Raw genomic sequence first — 12,812 nt, forward strand, 5'->3', positions numbered from 1 at the left:
GTGAATATGATCATTTCAAGATCGTTATATTGTACCAATGATAATGCAGTAACATTGACCTAAGTAATGTAATGAATCAATTTCATAATTGATAGTTATTATCTAAGTGTTAAAGTTAATAGTCAAAGGCCTTCATTTTGCTACAAAGTGTTAAACATAACTGACCTATGTTAAATATTGCTATGATTGTATATGACTTTCTTTTCTTCACCTGTATACTTTTTCTGACTGATGGAATGTTCTTTTTTTTTTTGGTCAGACAATCAGGAAAATGAATTGAATCTGAGATTTGTAACCGTTCATTTGTACAGTTCTCTTTGGTGCAGTTTCTAGTTTGACTTTGAACACTAAGTTGAATGTTTTATAGTTGACCTGTGTATTTGCTTCACTCACTATTGCTAATGGGTGATTAGGAATATTATAGCATTCATCAATATAGTTAAGGGTTATTTATGTAGTTTGCATGAAATGTAACTTTGGGCTGGATTCAATCCGTATCACGGAAGATCGCATTAAAGTGTAAAGGTAATTTCCGATTAAGCCGACATAGGCAGTGTTTATCGTGAATGCAGTCTCCACGAACGCGGGAACATTGCCTTTAAATTTAAATGGAGCTATAACGCAGATCTCCCGTGATACTTCTGCGATGCGGGGAGAATCCAGCCCTATGTTGTACAATTGAAATTGCTGCTTATAACCTGTCTTTGGAGAAAATACCACAGAGTTCATCTGACAGAATGTCATTTCAAACATTGACCTTATTATCAATAACAATAAAATGGCGTTTTTGTTTACAGAGCATTGTGGACTTGTTATATTCTGAAGCACTTAACCCTTCATACTATCACAGGCCCATGAATATCGCTGCTCCTCCATCCTTATGAAGACGCTGCATAACTGGTGGGATATTCATTACACATAATGGAGCCACTGCTAAATAACCAACATGTAAATGTGTTATATACAGCACCATCTGCTGGTGTAAAGCTGAATGACTCCAATGGCCAGGTGATACAGCGTTTTCCTCCATCACAACCCTCATCTGAGGACGTGACCTCAAGAGGACAGACAGGCAGGACTGAGCCTGAGGCCCTTCTCTCCTACTTACCTTCAGCAAATCACTGATCTGTATGTGATTATGTAGGCTATGTGTAAGTGGATGCTGGTGGGAGGACCTATAGGAAGATGGACTCATTGTAATGGCTGGAATGGAATAAATGGAACGGTACTAAACAAACATGGCAACCACTCTGTTCCATCTATTCCATTCCAGCCATTACAATGAGCTCTTCCACCTATAGCTCCTCCCACGAGCCTCCACTGCATGTGTGAGCTAAAGCTGCCTAGCCAATCCCTCCCTCTCAGGTCTGTGGGTACTTTAATGAGGAAATCATTTAAAGTATTCAAACAGGGATAGTTTCTCATTTCAGATAGTAAGTCCTTCCCTCGATCTTCCCTCATGCACTCCCCTTCACTGCTCTGACAGAAGTGGCTAGGTCAGATGAAAACATACACTAAGCTCTTTGATTGGAATGGCTTTAATATCGAGGTACCACATACTTTCTAGGCAAGCATTCGCCATAGCTCGATGGAATAGAGCAGGGTTATTCAACTCTTACCCTACGAGGTCCGGAGCCTGCTGGTTTTCTGTTCTACCTGATAATGAATTGCACTCACCTGGTGTCCCAGGTCTAAATCAGTCCCTGAATAGAGGGGAACAATGAAAAAACACAGTGGAAGTGGCTTTGAGGTCCAGAGATGAGTTTGAGGGGAATAGAGAAGAAATGAGACACATGAGAGACTTTGAGGTTTGGTTTATGTTGATTATTTATTGGGTATTTACAAACAAGCACATGCGGGAGTCGGACACTGACTGACGCTACAGGGACACAGTACACTATGGAACAGTGAGGTACAGGGCAGGCTACATCACACCAGAGAGATACAGAACCCACTGCTACACACACAGACACCAGTGGAGGCTGCTGAGGGGAGGACGGCTCATAATAATGGCTGGAACGGAGCGAATGGAATGGCATCAAACACATGAAAACCAGGTGTTTAATGTGTTTGATAACATTCCACAAATTCCGCTCCAGCCATTACCATAAGCCTGTCCTCCCCAATTATGGTGGCACCAACCTCCTGTGACACACACACACACACACACACACACACACACACACAGAGAGATAGATAGATAGATAGATAGATAGATAGATAGATAGATAGATAGATAGATAGATAGATAGATAGATAGATAGATAGATAGATAGATGTGAGGGGACAAATACAACAGCGGTATATACCTTTCAGGGACTCCAGGGTCAATAAATACCACATCCAATAAATGTACAGCTTTTCATACAAATCAATGCATTTATCATGGATTATCTCACACAATGGAAAATATACCCGAATCAATGACAAAAATAACAAAAAAATCCATGTCAACATACTGAGATTGTTACCGTCACAGACCATGTGTATTTCCTGAAGTTAGGTTTACCCTTCACCTGCATCTAGGCATGGCACATTGTATGGTGGGCCTTGCTGACACTAACTAGCTCCTCCCTCATACAGCCTAATTTACTACAAGCTGTAATTATACATTATAGATAGCTCTAAAACGACTCATGTCAATTGACTGGCCTAAGAAAGTAGTTGTCTATCTTGTTTTGTTGCCGTGACCCAGCTAAAGCCTTTAGAAAACCAGGGGTTTAGTGTGACTGGCCATGACACACAGTGGCTCCACTGTTTGGTAAACAACTATCTATTCTAGCTACACATTGTCTTGAGACACGCAGCGATTTGGATTAGCTAGTTAGGTTGTTGACATACTAGCCAGTGCCATACCATTGCATTTGGTGGAAGATTTGGTAAAGTAGCCTGTGTAATGCAAGTGCAAAGTTACAATGTTTCCAATCTAATGTTGTCATAGGGTTGTCATAGGGACACTAACCCTGTGCTACACCACAGAGGCTTGTTGGCATGGTAACCTTTTATTTTTTTTCTGACCAATCAAAAGAGCGATATTCCCATTGAATTTGAATTTATGGGTAATATGTTTTATTCTCCATTCCTCAAGTAACCTGAACTCTTCAAGAAGCGCCATGTCACCCGCAAGTGACAAAACAAAAAAACAGCAAACAAACAGTTCCTTTAAACCAGAAGCCTTTGAGAAGTACATCATTATGCATCATCATTACCAAGCCTACAGAATAACTACCAACCAAATCAGAAATAAACATAGTAATAAACATTATTACTTTAACGTTATTCTACTACCACTATCGTTACTACGGTATTAAAAATGATGACCTTACACGGGTTAGCATGACAGGTAGGGAAAGAAGGAAGGTACATATGAGAGCTGAGGTATGGTTGGGAGAAGGACAGCCTCTTCCTCAAACACATAGGCTTGACAGTCGTGGTATCTTCATACACATACAGTACATCAGGGAGTAGCTTACTGCTTCATCTGAAAGCTTGGATAGTCTCAGTCAGGAATGTACAACTATGGCCCTGGAAACCCACATTGTCTACTGGTCCCTGTAGTCTTTCAATTGTCTTGTAGTCAGACTTAGTAATGCCCAGGTAACCAGTCGAGTTAAATATCTGGGGAATCAAAGATACTAATTGATCTATGAGGTAAAGGAAAAGTAACCAGACTAGAGTTGATCAACCCTGGGCTGAGTAGAAAGAGACAGGTCTCAAATCCCTCAGACTGTTAATCTGTCTGTTTATCTATCTGTTTATCTGTCTGTTTATCTATCTGTTTATCTGTCTGTTTATCTGTCTGTAATCTGTCTGTTTATCTATCTGTTTATCTGTCTGTTTATCTGTCTGTAATCTGTCTGTTTATCTGTCTGTTAATCTGTCTGTTTATCTATCTGTTAATCTGTCTGTTTATCTATCTGTTTATCTGTCTGTTTATCTGTCTGTTTATCTGTCTGTAATCTGTCTGTTTATCTATCTGTTTATCTGTCTGTTTATCTATCTGTTTATCTGTCTGTTTATCTGTCTGTTTATCTGTCTGTAATCTGTCTGTTTATCTGTCTGTTTATCTGTCTGTTAATCTGTCTGTTTATCTGTCTGTAAATCTATCTGTTTATCTATCTGTTTATCTGTCTGTTTATCTATCTGTTAATCTGTCTGTTTATCTGTCTGTTTATCTGTCTGTTCATCTATCTGTTTATCTGTCTGTTTATGTCTGTTTATCTATCTGTTTATCTGTCTGTTTATCTGTCTGTTTATCTGTCTGTTTATCTATCTGTTAATCTGTCTGTTTATCTGTCTGTTTATCTGTCTGTTAATCTGTCTGTTTATCTATCTGTTTATCTGTCTGTTTATCTGTCTGTTAATCTATATCTGTCTGTTTATCTATCTGTTTATCTATCTGTTTATCTGTCTGTTTATCTGTCTGTTTATCTGTCTGTTTATCTGTCTGTTAATCTGTCTGTTAATCTGTCTGTTTATCTGTCTGTTAATCTATATCTGTCTGTTTATCTATCTGTTTATCTGTCTGTTTACCTGTCTGTTTATCTGTCTGTTTATCTGTCTGTTTATCTGTCTATCTGTCTGTTAATCTGTCTGTTTATCTATCTGTTTATCTGTCTGTTTATCTGTCTGTTAATCTATATCTGTCTGTTTATCTATCTGTTTATCTGTCTGTTTATCTATCTGTTTATCTGTCTGTTTATCTGTCTGTTTATCTATCTGTTTATCTGTCTGTTAATCTGTCTGTTTATCTGTCTGTTTATCTGTCTGTTAATCTATATCTGTCTGTTTATCTATCTGTTTATCTGTCTGTTTATCTATCTGTTTATCTGTCTGTTTATCTGTCTGTTTATCTATCTGTTTATCTGTCTGTTAATCTGTCTGTTTATCTGTCTGTTTATCTGTCTGTTAATCTGTCTGTTTATCTATCTGTTTATCTGTCTGTTTATCTGTCTGTTTATCTGTTTATCTGTCTGTTTATCTGTCTGTTTATCTGTCTGTTTATCTGTCTGTTTATCTGTCCGTCTCAAAGCATTGATATTTCTATAAGCACTGAGTAGTATGTGTTAGTGAGGTTTAAGAGGTACGGACTGATTGAAGTTACAGCATTGCTATGCCAGTTATACTTATATACTGTTGGATACTAGAATGTCCTTTAGATAGATATGTGTCGTATAGATAGATACTCTTCTGCATTCTAGGGTTGGGCTCAATTCGAATTGAAGGCTGCCAATTCAGGAAGTGATTTGAATTTTAAATCAGCTAATTAAAAAACATAAATAGCTTCTCTTTTTCAATTCATTAAGAAGTCATTAAAAAAAGAGGCCCCTATTTCAATCACCGAATTGGAATTTCAGTTTACTTCCTGAATTGACTGCCATATTGAGCCCAACCCTGCTGCATTCACTCAAAGCATTCATTATACAATAAATACAGTGTAAAGGTATGAGACTAAATCTATCAGGTTATGATGAAGATATGAAGGATATGAAGTCAAGACAATGCATACAACACACACTAAGATGAAGCCACTGGATTCCAATAATTGACAAAAACACTGGAGCTGTCCGTGTGTATAATGACTATAGAGTAGTGACTGGTGAGTTGGGGATAAAAGGCCAGATCACTTATCAATTTGATTCATGATCAACCGTATCTATAGTAACGTTTGACTATCTGTTTCTCTTGGTTATCTATCTATCTCGGTTAAATTAATCTATATTTATATATGTATATTTATACAGTCAAATAGTTATCCTTTTTAAACTGACTATTAATTGTAGTGGGAACATGTCAAACACACACTCAGAGACCAGGCGAAAGAGGAGAGATCAATAGGGGTGAAAGGTCAAATAGAACACAGAAAACAGCTACATTTCACTATGGTACTACGTTACGTAACAGGGGCTACGCTCCAATACTCTACCATGGCTCCCTTCACCGGTTAGCCTGGCGGCAAGGTCTGGGTCTGAGGCGAAGGAGTTGGCTAGAGCAGAAACCGACCTGGCTACCAGGCTATACATCTTCCCATAGTGACTGCTGATCTGAAAGTGTCTGGATAAGCTGAATGTATGCGTTGCATGTTTCGTCACAATAGTTTTTAACGTTCGTCTGGACTGATTCTACTCAATGCATCGTCAATAAGCGCTGATGAAGATTTAATCGAAAGTGCATTACAGTGGCCTGGAAATACAATGACATTCAAAAGGAGGCAAATTATTATTAGGAAAACCTTTCGTCATCATTTTGGTGTCACCAGATAGACTTTAGATGCAGTATAAGGTTAGCTAACTAGCTTAAATTGAGGGGAGGCCACCTGATTGTAACTAGCTAACGTTAGCTTTGCTAGCTATTTTTGCAAAATTTTGCTAAATGATGATGTTGCCATCTGTCTAAAGTAAATTTGACGACATGATCATGCTGGGGAAGTTGTTTCCTACTACATATTTGACTACTTTAGCAACGTCACCGTATTTCCACAGGCACTATAGTGTAATTTAGACTAAACAGTAGTTGGACTTATTTCAGAACGACTGGACTTATCACCACTTTAGGGCAACGCCGATGGCTGCTTGAGAAAGTTCATAACAATGGCATGACGTGACGGAGGTGCAACCTATGAATAGAATTCTACAAAGCTTTATCCAGTCCTTCTCAGATCAGTGGTCACCAAAGAGAGGAGATGATGAATGGAGGACATTTAAAGGCATAGTCCACACCAAGATAAGTGTTTGTCTGAAGTTTTCACACTTCAAAAGTGGTCTGAAGTCGTGCTGGGTCCATATTCCACACCATCTGGTGAGCTAAATTAAATCTTCATTAAATCCCCCTAATTAGATGGCATTCGATGGTACAGTTCTTTAGGGATTGAGTTTTGCAGATTTCTAGTGGGATCTACACAACAGATGGTGCGGAGTACGGACTGAACTAAATCACTTAGACCAGAGATCATCAACTAGATTCAGCTACGGATGGTCAGGGGGCTGGAACATAATCACAAATAATTTGTAAACTGCAAATTGACCGCAAGAAGCCCAAACAGATATAACATTTGACAAAAATGTAATCATTTCAAACCTTGCTTAGATTTGTAAACAATCACATCTCTCTCTATGTGTGGGAATACTTTGGAACAGATTTACAACATTTACTGCTGATTTTAGTCTTTTATGTCCAACAAGTAATTCTAACCCTTTGCTCAGAAAACTTGGGGGCCAAATAAAATCATGGGCCGCCAGTTGGGGAACCCTGACATACGACTTTGGACTACTTTAGAGATATAAAAACGTGACTCGAACTTAGATTCGGGGTTGAACTATTTCTCTGAGAGCATTGGGACTTCGCCACAGCCTCTCTATGGTTGCCTAAATACATTATAGCTTTATGACTTCATTTTCCCTCCCCCATATATATTCAAACAATCAAAACTCTGATACGGTGTCTGAAATCACAGGATCAGTGAGGCGTAGCCAATGGGTACGAGCCCCTCTCGGTCTCCCTGACGACAGCGAATCCAGTCGTGATCGACACCCCCTAAAACCACTAACTCCTCCCCTTTCCGGAAGCTTAGCTCCGCCCCTGTGCCAGAGTGGTCGCATAGTGTTCTGACTGACCTGAGAAAGAGAGAAAAATAAGTGATACTGCTGTAAAAAAGTGTCATAAGAATGACGTAACACCGTCATAGACAGTCATGACTACTGAACTGATGTCTGAACTGAACAAACTAAACATGTAATCTAGATATACACTGCTCAAAAAAATAAAGGGAACACTTAAACAACACAATGTAACTCCAAGTCAATCACACTTCTGTGAAATCAAACTGTCCACTTAGGAAGCAACACTGATTGACAATACATTTCACATGCTGTTGTGCAAATGGAATAGACAACAGGTGGAAATTATAGGCAATTAGCAAGACACCCCCAATAAAGGAGTGGTTCTGCAGGTGGTGACAACAGACCACTTCTCAGTTCCTATGCTTCCTGGCTGATGTTTTGGTCACTTTTGAATGCTGGCGGTGCTTTCACTCTAGTGGTACCATGAGACGGAGTCTACAACCCACACAAGTGGCTCAGGTAGTGCAGCTCATCCAGGATGGCACATCAATGCGAGCTGTGGCAAGAAGGTTTGCTGTGTCTGTCAGCGTAGTGTCCAGAGCATGGAGGCGCTACCAGGAGACAGGCCAGTACATCAGGAGACGTGGAGGAAGCCGTAGGAGGGCAACAACCCAGCAGCAGGACCACTACCTCCGCCTTTGTGCAAGGAGGAGCAGGAGAAGCACTGCCAGAGCCCTGCAAAATGACCTCCAGCAGGCCACAAATGTGCATGTATCTGCTGAAATGGTCAGAAACAGACTCCATGAGGGTGGTATGAGGGCCCAACGTCCACAGGTGGGGGTTGTGCTTACAGCCCAACACCGTGCAGGACGTTTGGCATTTGCCAGAGAACACCAAGATTGGCAAATTCGCCACTGGCGCCCTGTGCTCTTCACAGATGAAAGCAGGTTCACACTGAGCACGTGACAGACGTGACAGAGTCTGGAGACGCCGTGGAGAACGTTCTGCTGCCTGCAACATCCTCCAGCATGACCGGTTTGGCGGTGGGTCAGTCATGGTGTGGGGTGGCATTTCTTTGGGGGGCCGCACAGCCCTCCATGTGCTCGCCAGAGGTAGCCTGACTGCCATTAGGTACCGAGATGAGATCCTCAGACCCCTTGTGAGACCATATGCTGGTGCGGTTGGCCCTGGGTTCCTCCTAATGCAAGACAATGCTAGACCTCATGTGGCTGGAGTGTGTCAGCAGTTCCTGCAAGAGGAAGGCATTGATGCTATGGACTGGCCTGCCCGTTCCCCAGACCTGAATCCAATTGAGCACATCTGGGACATCATGTCTCGCTCCATCCACCAACGCCATGTTGCACCACAGACTGTCCAGGAGTTGCCGGATGCTTTAGTCCAGGTCTGGGAGGAGATCCCTCAGGAGACCATCCGCCACCTCATCAGGAGCATGCCCAGGCGTTGTAGGGAGGTCATACAGGCACGTGGAGGCCACACACACTACTGAGCCTCATTTTGACTTGTTTTAAGGACATTACATCAGAGTTGGATCAGCCTGTAGTGTGGTTTTCCACTTTAATTTTGAGTGTGACTCCAAATCCAGACCTCCATGGGTTGATAAATTGGATTTCCATTGATTATTTTTGTGTGATTTTGTTGTCAGCACATTCAACTATGTAAAGAAAAAAGTATTTAATAAGATTATTTCATTCATTCAGATCTAGGATGTGTTATTTTAGTGTTCCCTTTATTTTTTTGAGCAGTATATTTCCACATATTTCCAATACCTGAGGGGTCTTGGGTTGTCCCATGTCTCCTCCATCTCTCTCTCTACCACCTCTTCTACCTGCTGGGGCTCCAGCACCCTCCTCTGGTTAGCACTGGAACTGCTGCTCACCATCCGGGTCAGAACAGACACCCCTGGAGACAACCACTGAGATGGACGTCTGGGGAGGGAGAGAGATACATCAGTGATAAGAGTAAGATACTTCAACTGTCTAGTATCAGAAAACTCTATCACACAAACACGTACACACACACCAGCGCACCTGGTTGGAAGTGTGGGTATCGTGGGGTTATTGGAGGCTCCAAACAGCCGTCCCAAACCCCAGGGGACCGCCAATGCTCCATCGACCTGAGGAGGGTCACTCCTGGCCTGGGTACTGGCCTGGGGCTCTGGGGGGTCTCTGGATGTCCCCTCCTGGTTCTGTACTGCAGACAGGTTCAGTTCAGCCAGGTTCTGGCCCAGCTTGCCCCCCCAGCGTACCACAGCCCCCCATCCCTGCTGGATCACCTAGGGAGAGAATAACAGCTCAGAAAAGTGCTGTGTGGTACGGACACCCACCCACCCATGCATTCAAACAAACACACACACACAAATACACACACATTGAACTGTGCTCACCTGTCCTGCCTGTTGGGAGAGACTGGCCTCCTCAACATTAGGAGGTGCTAGCTCCATCATTTCTTTCTCCTGAACCCACATCAGCTGAGGACTTGTCTCCGCAAGACCCCCAGAGACCTTCGCAGGTCCCACACCGAGACTCTCTGGCTTCAGTGACTCCACCAACCCTCCCACCCCTGAGTTGGCCAGGGACGACGAGCTCGCATTACGATTGGTCGCCTCGGGTTCTGCTCTCCCAAAGTCCAGCTCTGATAGGCTCTCGAGATAGCTGCTGCCCCTGCCTTGGGAAGCGGACCCCCGGGGCGAGAGCCTGAATCCCAGGTCCTGATTGGGTGGGCTGGGGATCTCTGGGCTGTGATTGGCTGGCTCCAGGTGGTGGTGCTGGAAGAGCAGGTCGAGGTTAAGGGTCAGGAGACTGAGGGGCTGCAGCAGGAGGAGGAGCTCCTCAAACAGAGGCTGGCAGGAAGTCAATGACAAACGCATGAAGGAGGAGGGCCGGTAGAACGTCACCAACACATCTGACAGAGAGAGAGGGAGGCGAAGGAGAGAGAGAGAAAGAGACGGAGGGGGAGAGAGAGGGGGTGGGGTGAAGGGAGGAGAGAAATAATGTTATAACATATTAATATTCAAACAGATAGATTGCGGATATGAACTTTAGGCTTCAGAGACTTACCACTGCATGACTGGAGATGGGACAGCCAGAAATCCATAAGCTTGATGCTGAACGAGAGACAAGAAGCAGGTGAGAATTGGAATTGAAAAAGTCAAACAGAAAAACCCTAGGAGAGAAGAGCCAGATCTTACTTCAGAAAAACCCTAGGAGAGAAGAGCCAGATCTTACTTCAGAAAAACCCTAGGAGAGAAGAGCCAGATCTTACTTCAGAAAAACCCTAGGAGAGAAGAGCCAGATCTTACTTCAGAAAAACCCTAGGAGAGAAGAGCCAGATCTTACTTCAGAAAAACCCTAGGAGAGAAGAGCCAGATCTTACTTCAGAAAAACCCTAGGAGAGAAGAGCCAGATCTTACTTCAGAAAAACCCTAGGAGAGAAGAGCCAGATCTTACTTCAGAAAAACCCTAGGAGAGAAGAGCCAGGTCTTACTTCAGAAAAACCCTAGGAGAGAAGAGCCAGATCTTACTTCAGAAAAACCCTAGGAGAGAAGAGCCAGATCTTACTTCAGAAAAACCCTAGGAGAGAAGAGCCAGGTCTTACTTCAGAAAAACCCTAGGAGAGAAGAGCCAGGTCTTACTTCAGAAAAACCCTAGGAGAGAAGAGCCAGATCTTACTTCAGAAAAACCCTAGGAGAGAAGAGCCAGGTCTTACTTCAGAAAAACCCTAGGAGAGAAGAGCCAGATCTTACTTCAGAAAAACCCTAGGAGAGAAGAGCCAGGTCTTACTTGAGGAGGCCGAGGAGGAAGGCGTTGAACCTGTGTTTGTTCTGCCTGAGCTGGGGCAGCTCTCCTATTCTAGCCTGGAGGCTGTACAGGGACTGAGTGCTGGGCCCTGGAGGGAGAAGGAGCAGAGACGAGAGAAAGAAAGACTTTGGTTAAGCTTTGGCACAGAGAAACAAATCAATATCTAATCAACATGTTATGTTACCTTTGACCTGAATTGACTGAAATTGAAATGAACAAGTACTGAGTCAATGGAATAACCCTGATCAGCAGAGTAGTGGGAAGGAGAGAATAAGAGGGAATAGAGGAGGGGAGAGAGTGATAATCAGAGAGAAGGAATAGAGGAGGGGAGAGAGTGATAATCAGAGAGAGGGAATAGAGGAGGGGAGAGAGTGATAATCAGAGAGAGGGAATAGAGGAGGGGAGAGAGTGATAATCAGAGAGAAGGAATAGAGGAGGGGAGAGAGTGATAATCAGAGAGAAGGAATAGAGGAGGGGAGAGAGTGATAATCAGAGAGAGGGAATAGAGGAGGGGAGAGAGTGATAATCAGAGAGAGGGAATAGAGGAGGGGAGAGAGTGATAATCAGAGAGAAGGAATAGAGGGGAGAGAGTGATAATCAGAGAGAAGGAATAGAGGAGGGAGAGAGTGATAATCAGAGAGAAGGAATAGAGGAGGGGAGAGAGTGATAATCAGAGAGAAGGAATAGAGGAGGGGAGAGAGTGATAATCAGAGAGAAGGAATAGAGGAGGGGAGAGAGTGATAATCAGAGAGAAGGAATAGAGGAGGGGAGAGAGTGATAATCAGAGAGAAGGAATAGAGGAGGGGAGAGAGTGATAATCAGAGAGAGGAGGGGAGAGATGATATCAGATAGAAGTAGAGGAGGGGAGAAGTGATAATCAGAGAGAAGGATAGGGTGTGAGAAGTGATAATCAGAGAGAAGGAATAGAGGAGGGGAGAGAGTGATAATCAGAGAGAAGGAATAGAGGAGGGGAGAGAGTGATAATCAGAGAGAAGGATGACTCAACACTGCAGAATAATGAGCACCAGACTAGAGCGAGAGAGGAGAGGAGGAGAGAGAGACTGAAAGTACTATGAACCCACATGATGTCTGGGAGGGTGAGAGATACACACATTGGAAAGAGGAAGAGAGATATTGAGAGATTGGCTATGTACTTCCATCATGTCTGAGAAGGAGAAATAGAGAGAGATGGATATAGAGAGAGATATATAAATATATGGAAAGGCAGGGGGTATAACAACCACAGCCCTCCTATGCTGTCTATGCTCTCTTGTAACCCACCTCTGTACTGCGCTCCAGAGTTCCTACCTGGCCTGGTGGAGGCCTGGACCAGTCCCCAGGCTGAGTTTGGCCTCCTGCCCGAGATCAAATCACTCTGGTGGGGCTTGAGGCCGTCGGAGAGCAGGCTCCGCAGGGCGGGGCACAAACACTGCAG

At 43.2% G+C, this 12,812-nt stretch overlaps 1 protein-coding gene across 1 annotated transcript in view; it reads right to left on the reverse strand.

The window, feature by feature from the left end:
* Positions 1-4,974: 4,974 nt before the first annotated feature.
* LOC115176429 (RUN and SH3 domain-containing protein 1-like) overlaps positions 4,975-12,812 on the reverse strand; it is a 16,590-nt gene continuing 8,752 nt past the window's right edge. The window contains exons 2-8 of the mRNA XM_029736472.1: positions 12,686-12,806; positions 11,360-11,465; positions 10,637-10,683; positions 9,964-10,481; positions 9,608-9,852; positions 9,347-9,505; positions 4,975-7,613 (exon numbers count right to left, since the gene is read on the reverse strand). Of these exons, the coding sequence (XP_029592332.1) occupies positions 7,448-7,613; positions 9,347-9,505; positions 9,608-9,852; positions 9,964-10,481; positions 10,637-10,683; positions 11,360-11,465; positions 12,686-12,806 (1,362 nt within the window). The 3' untranslated portion in view covers positions 4,975-7,447. The remainder of the gene's footprint in view (positions 7,614-9,346; positions 9,506-9,607; positions 9,853-9,963; positions 10,482-10,636; positions 10,684-11,359; positions 11,466-12,685; positions 12,807-12,812) is intronic.

Source organism: Salmo trutta, chromosome 37, assembly GCF_901001165.1.
Source record: "Salmo trutta chromosome 37, fSalTru1.1, whole genome shotgun sequence".
NCBI classification, from domain to species: Eukaryota; Metazoa; Chordata; class Actinopteri; order Salmoniformes; family Salmonidae; genus Salmo; species Salmo trutta.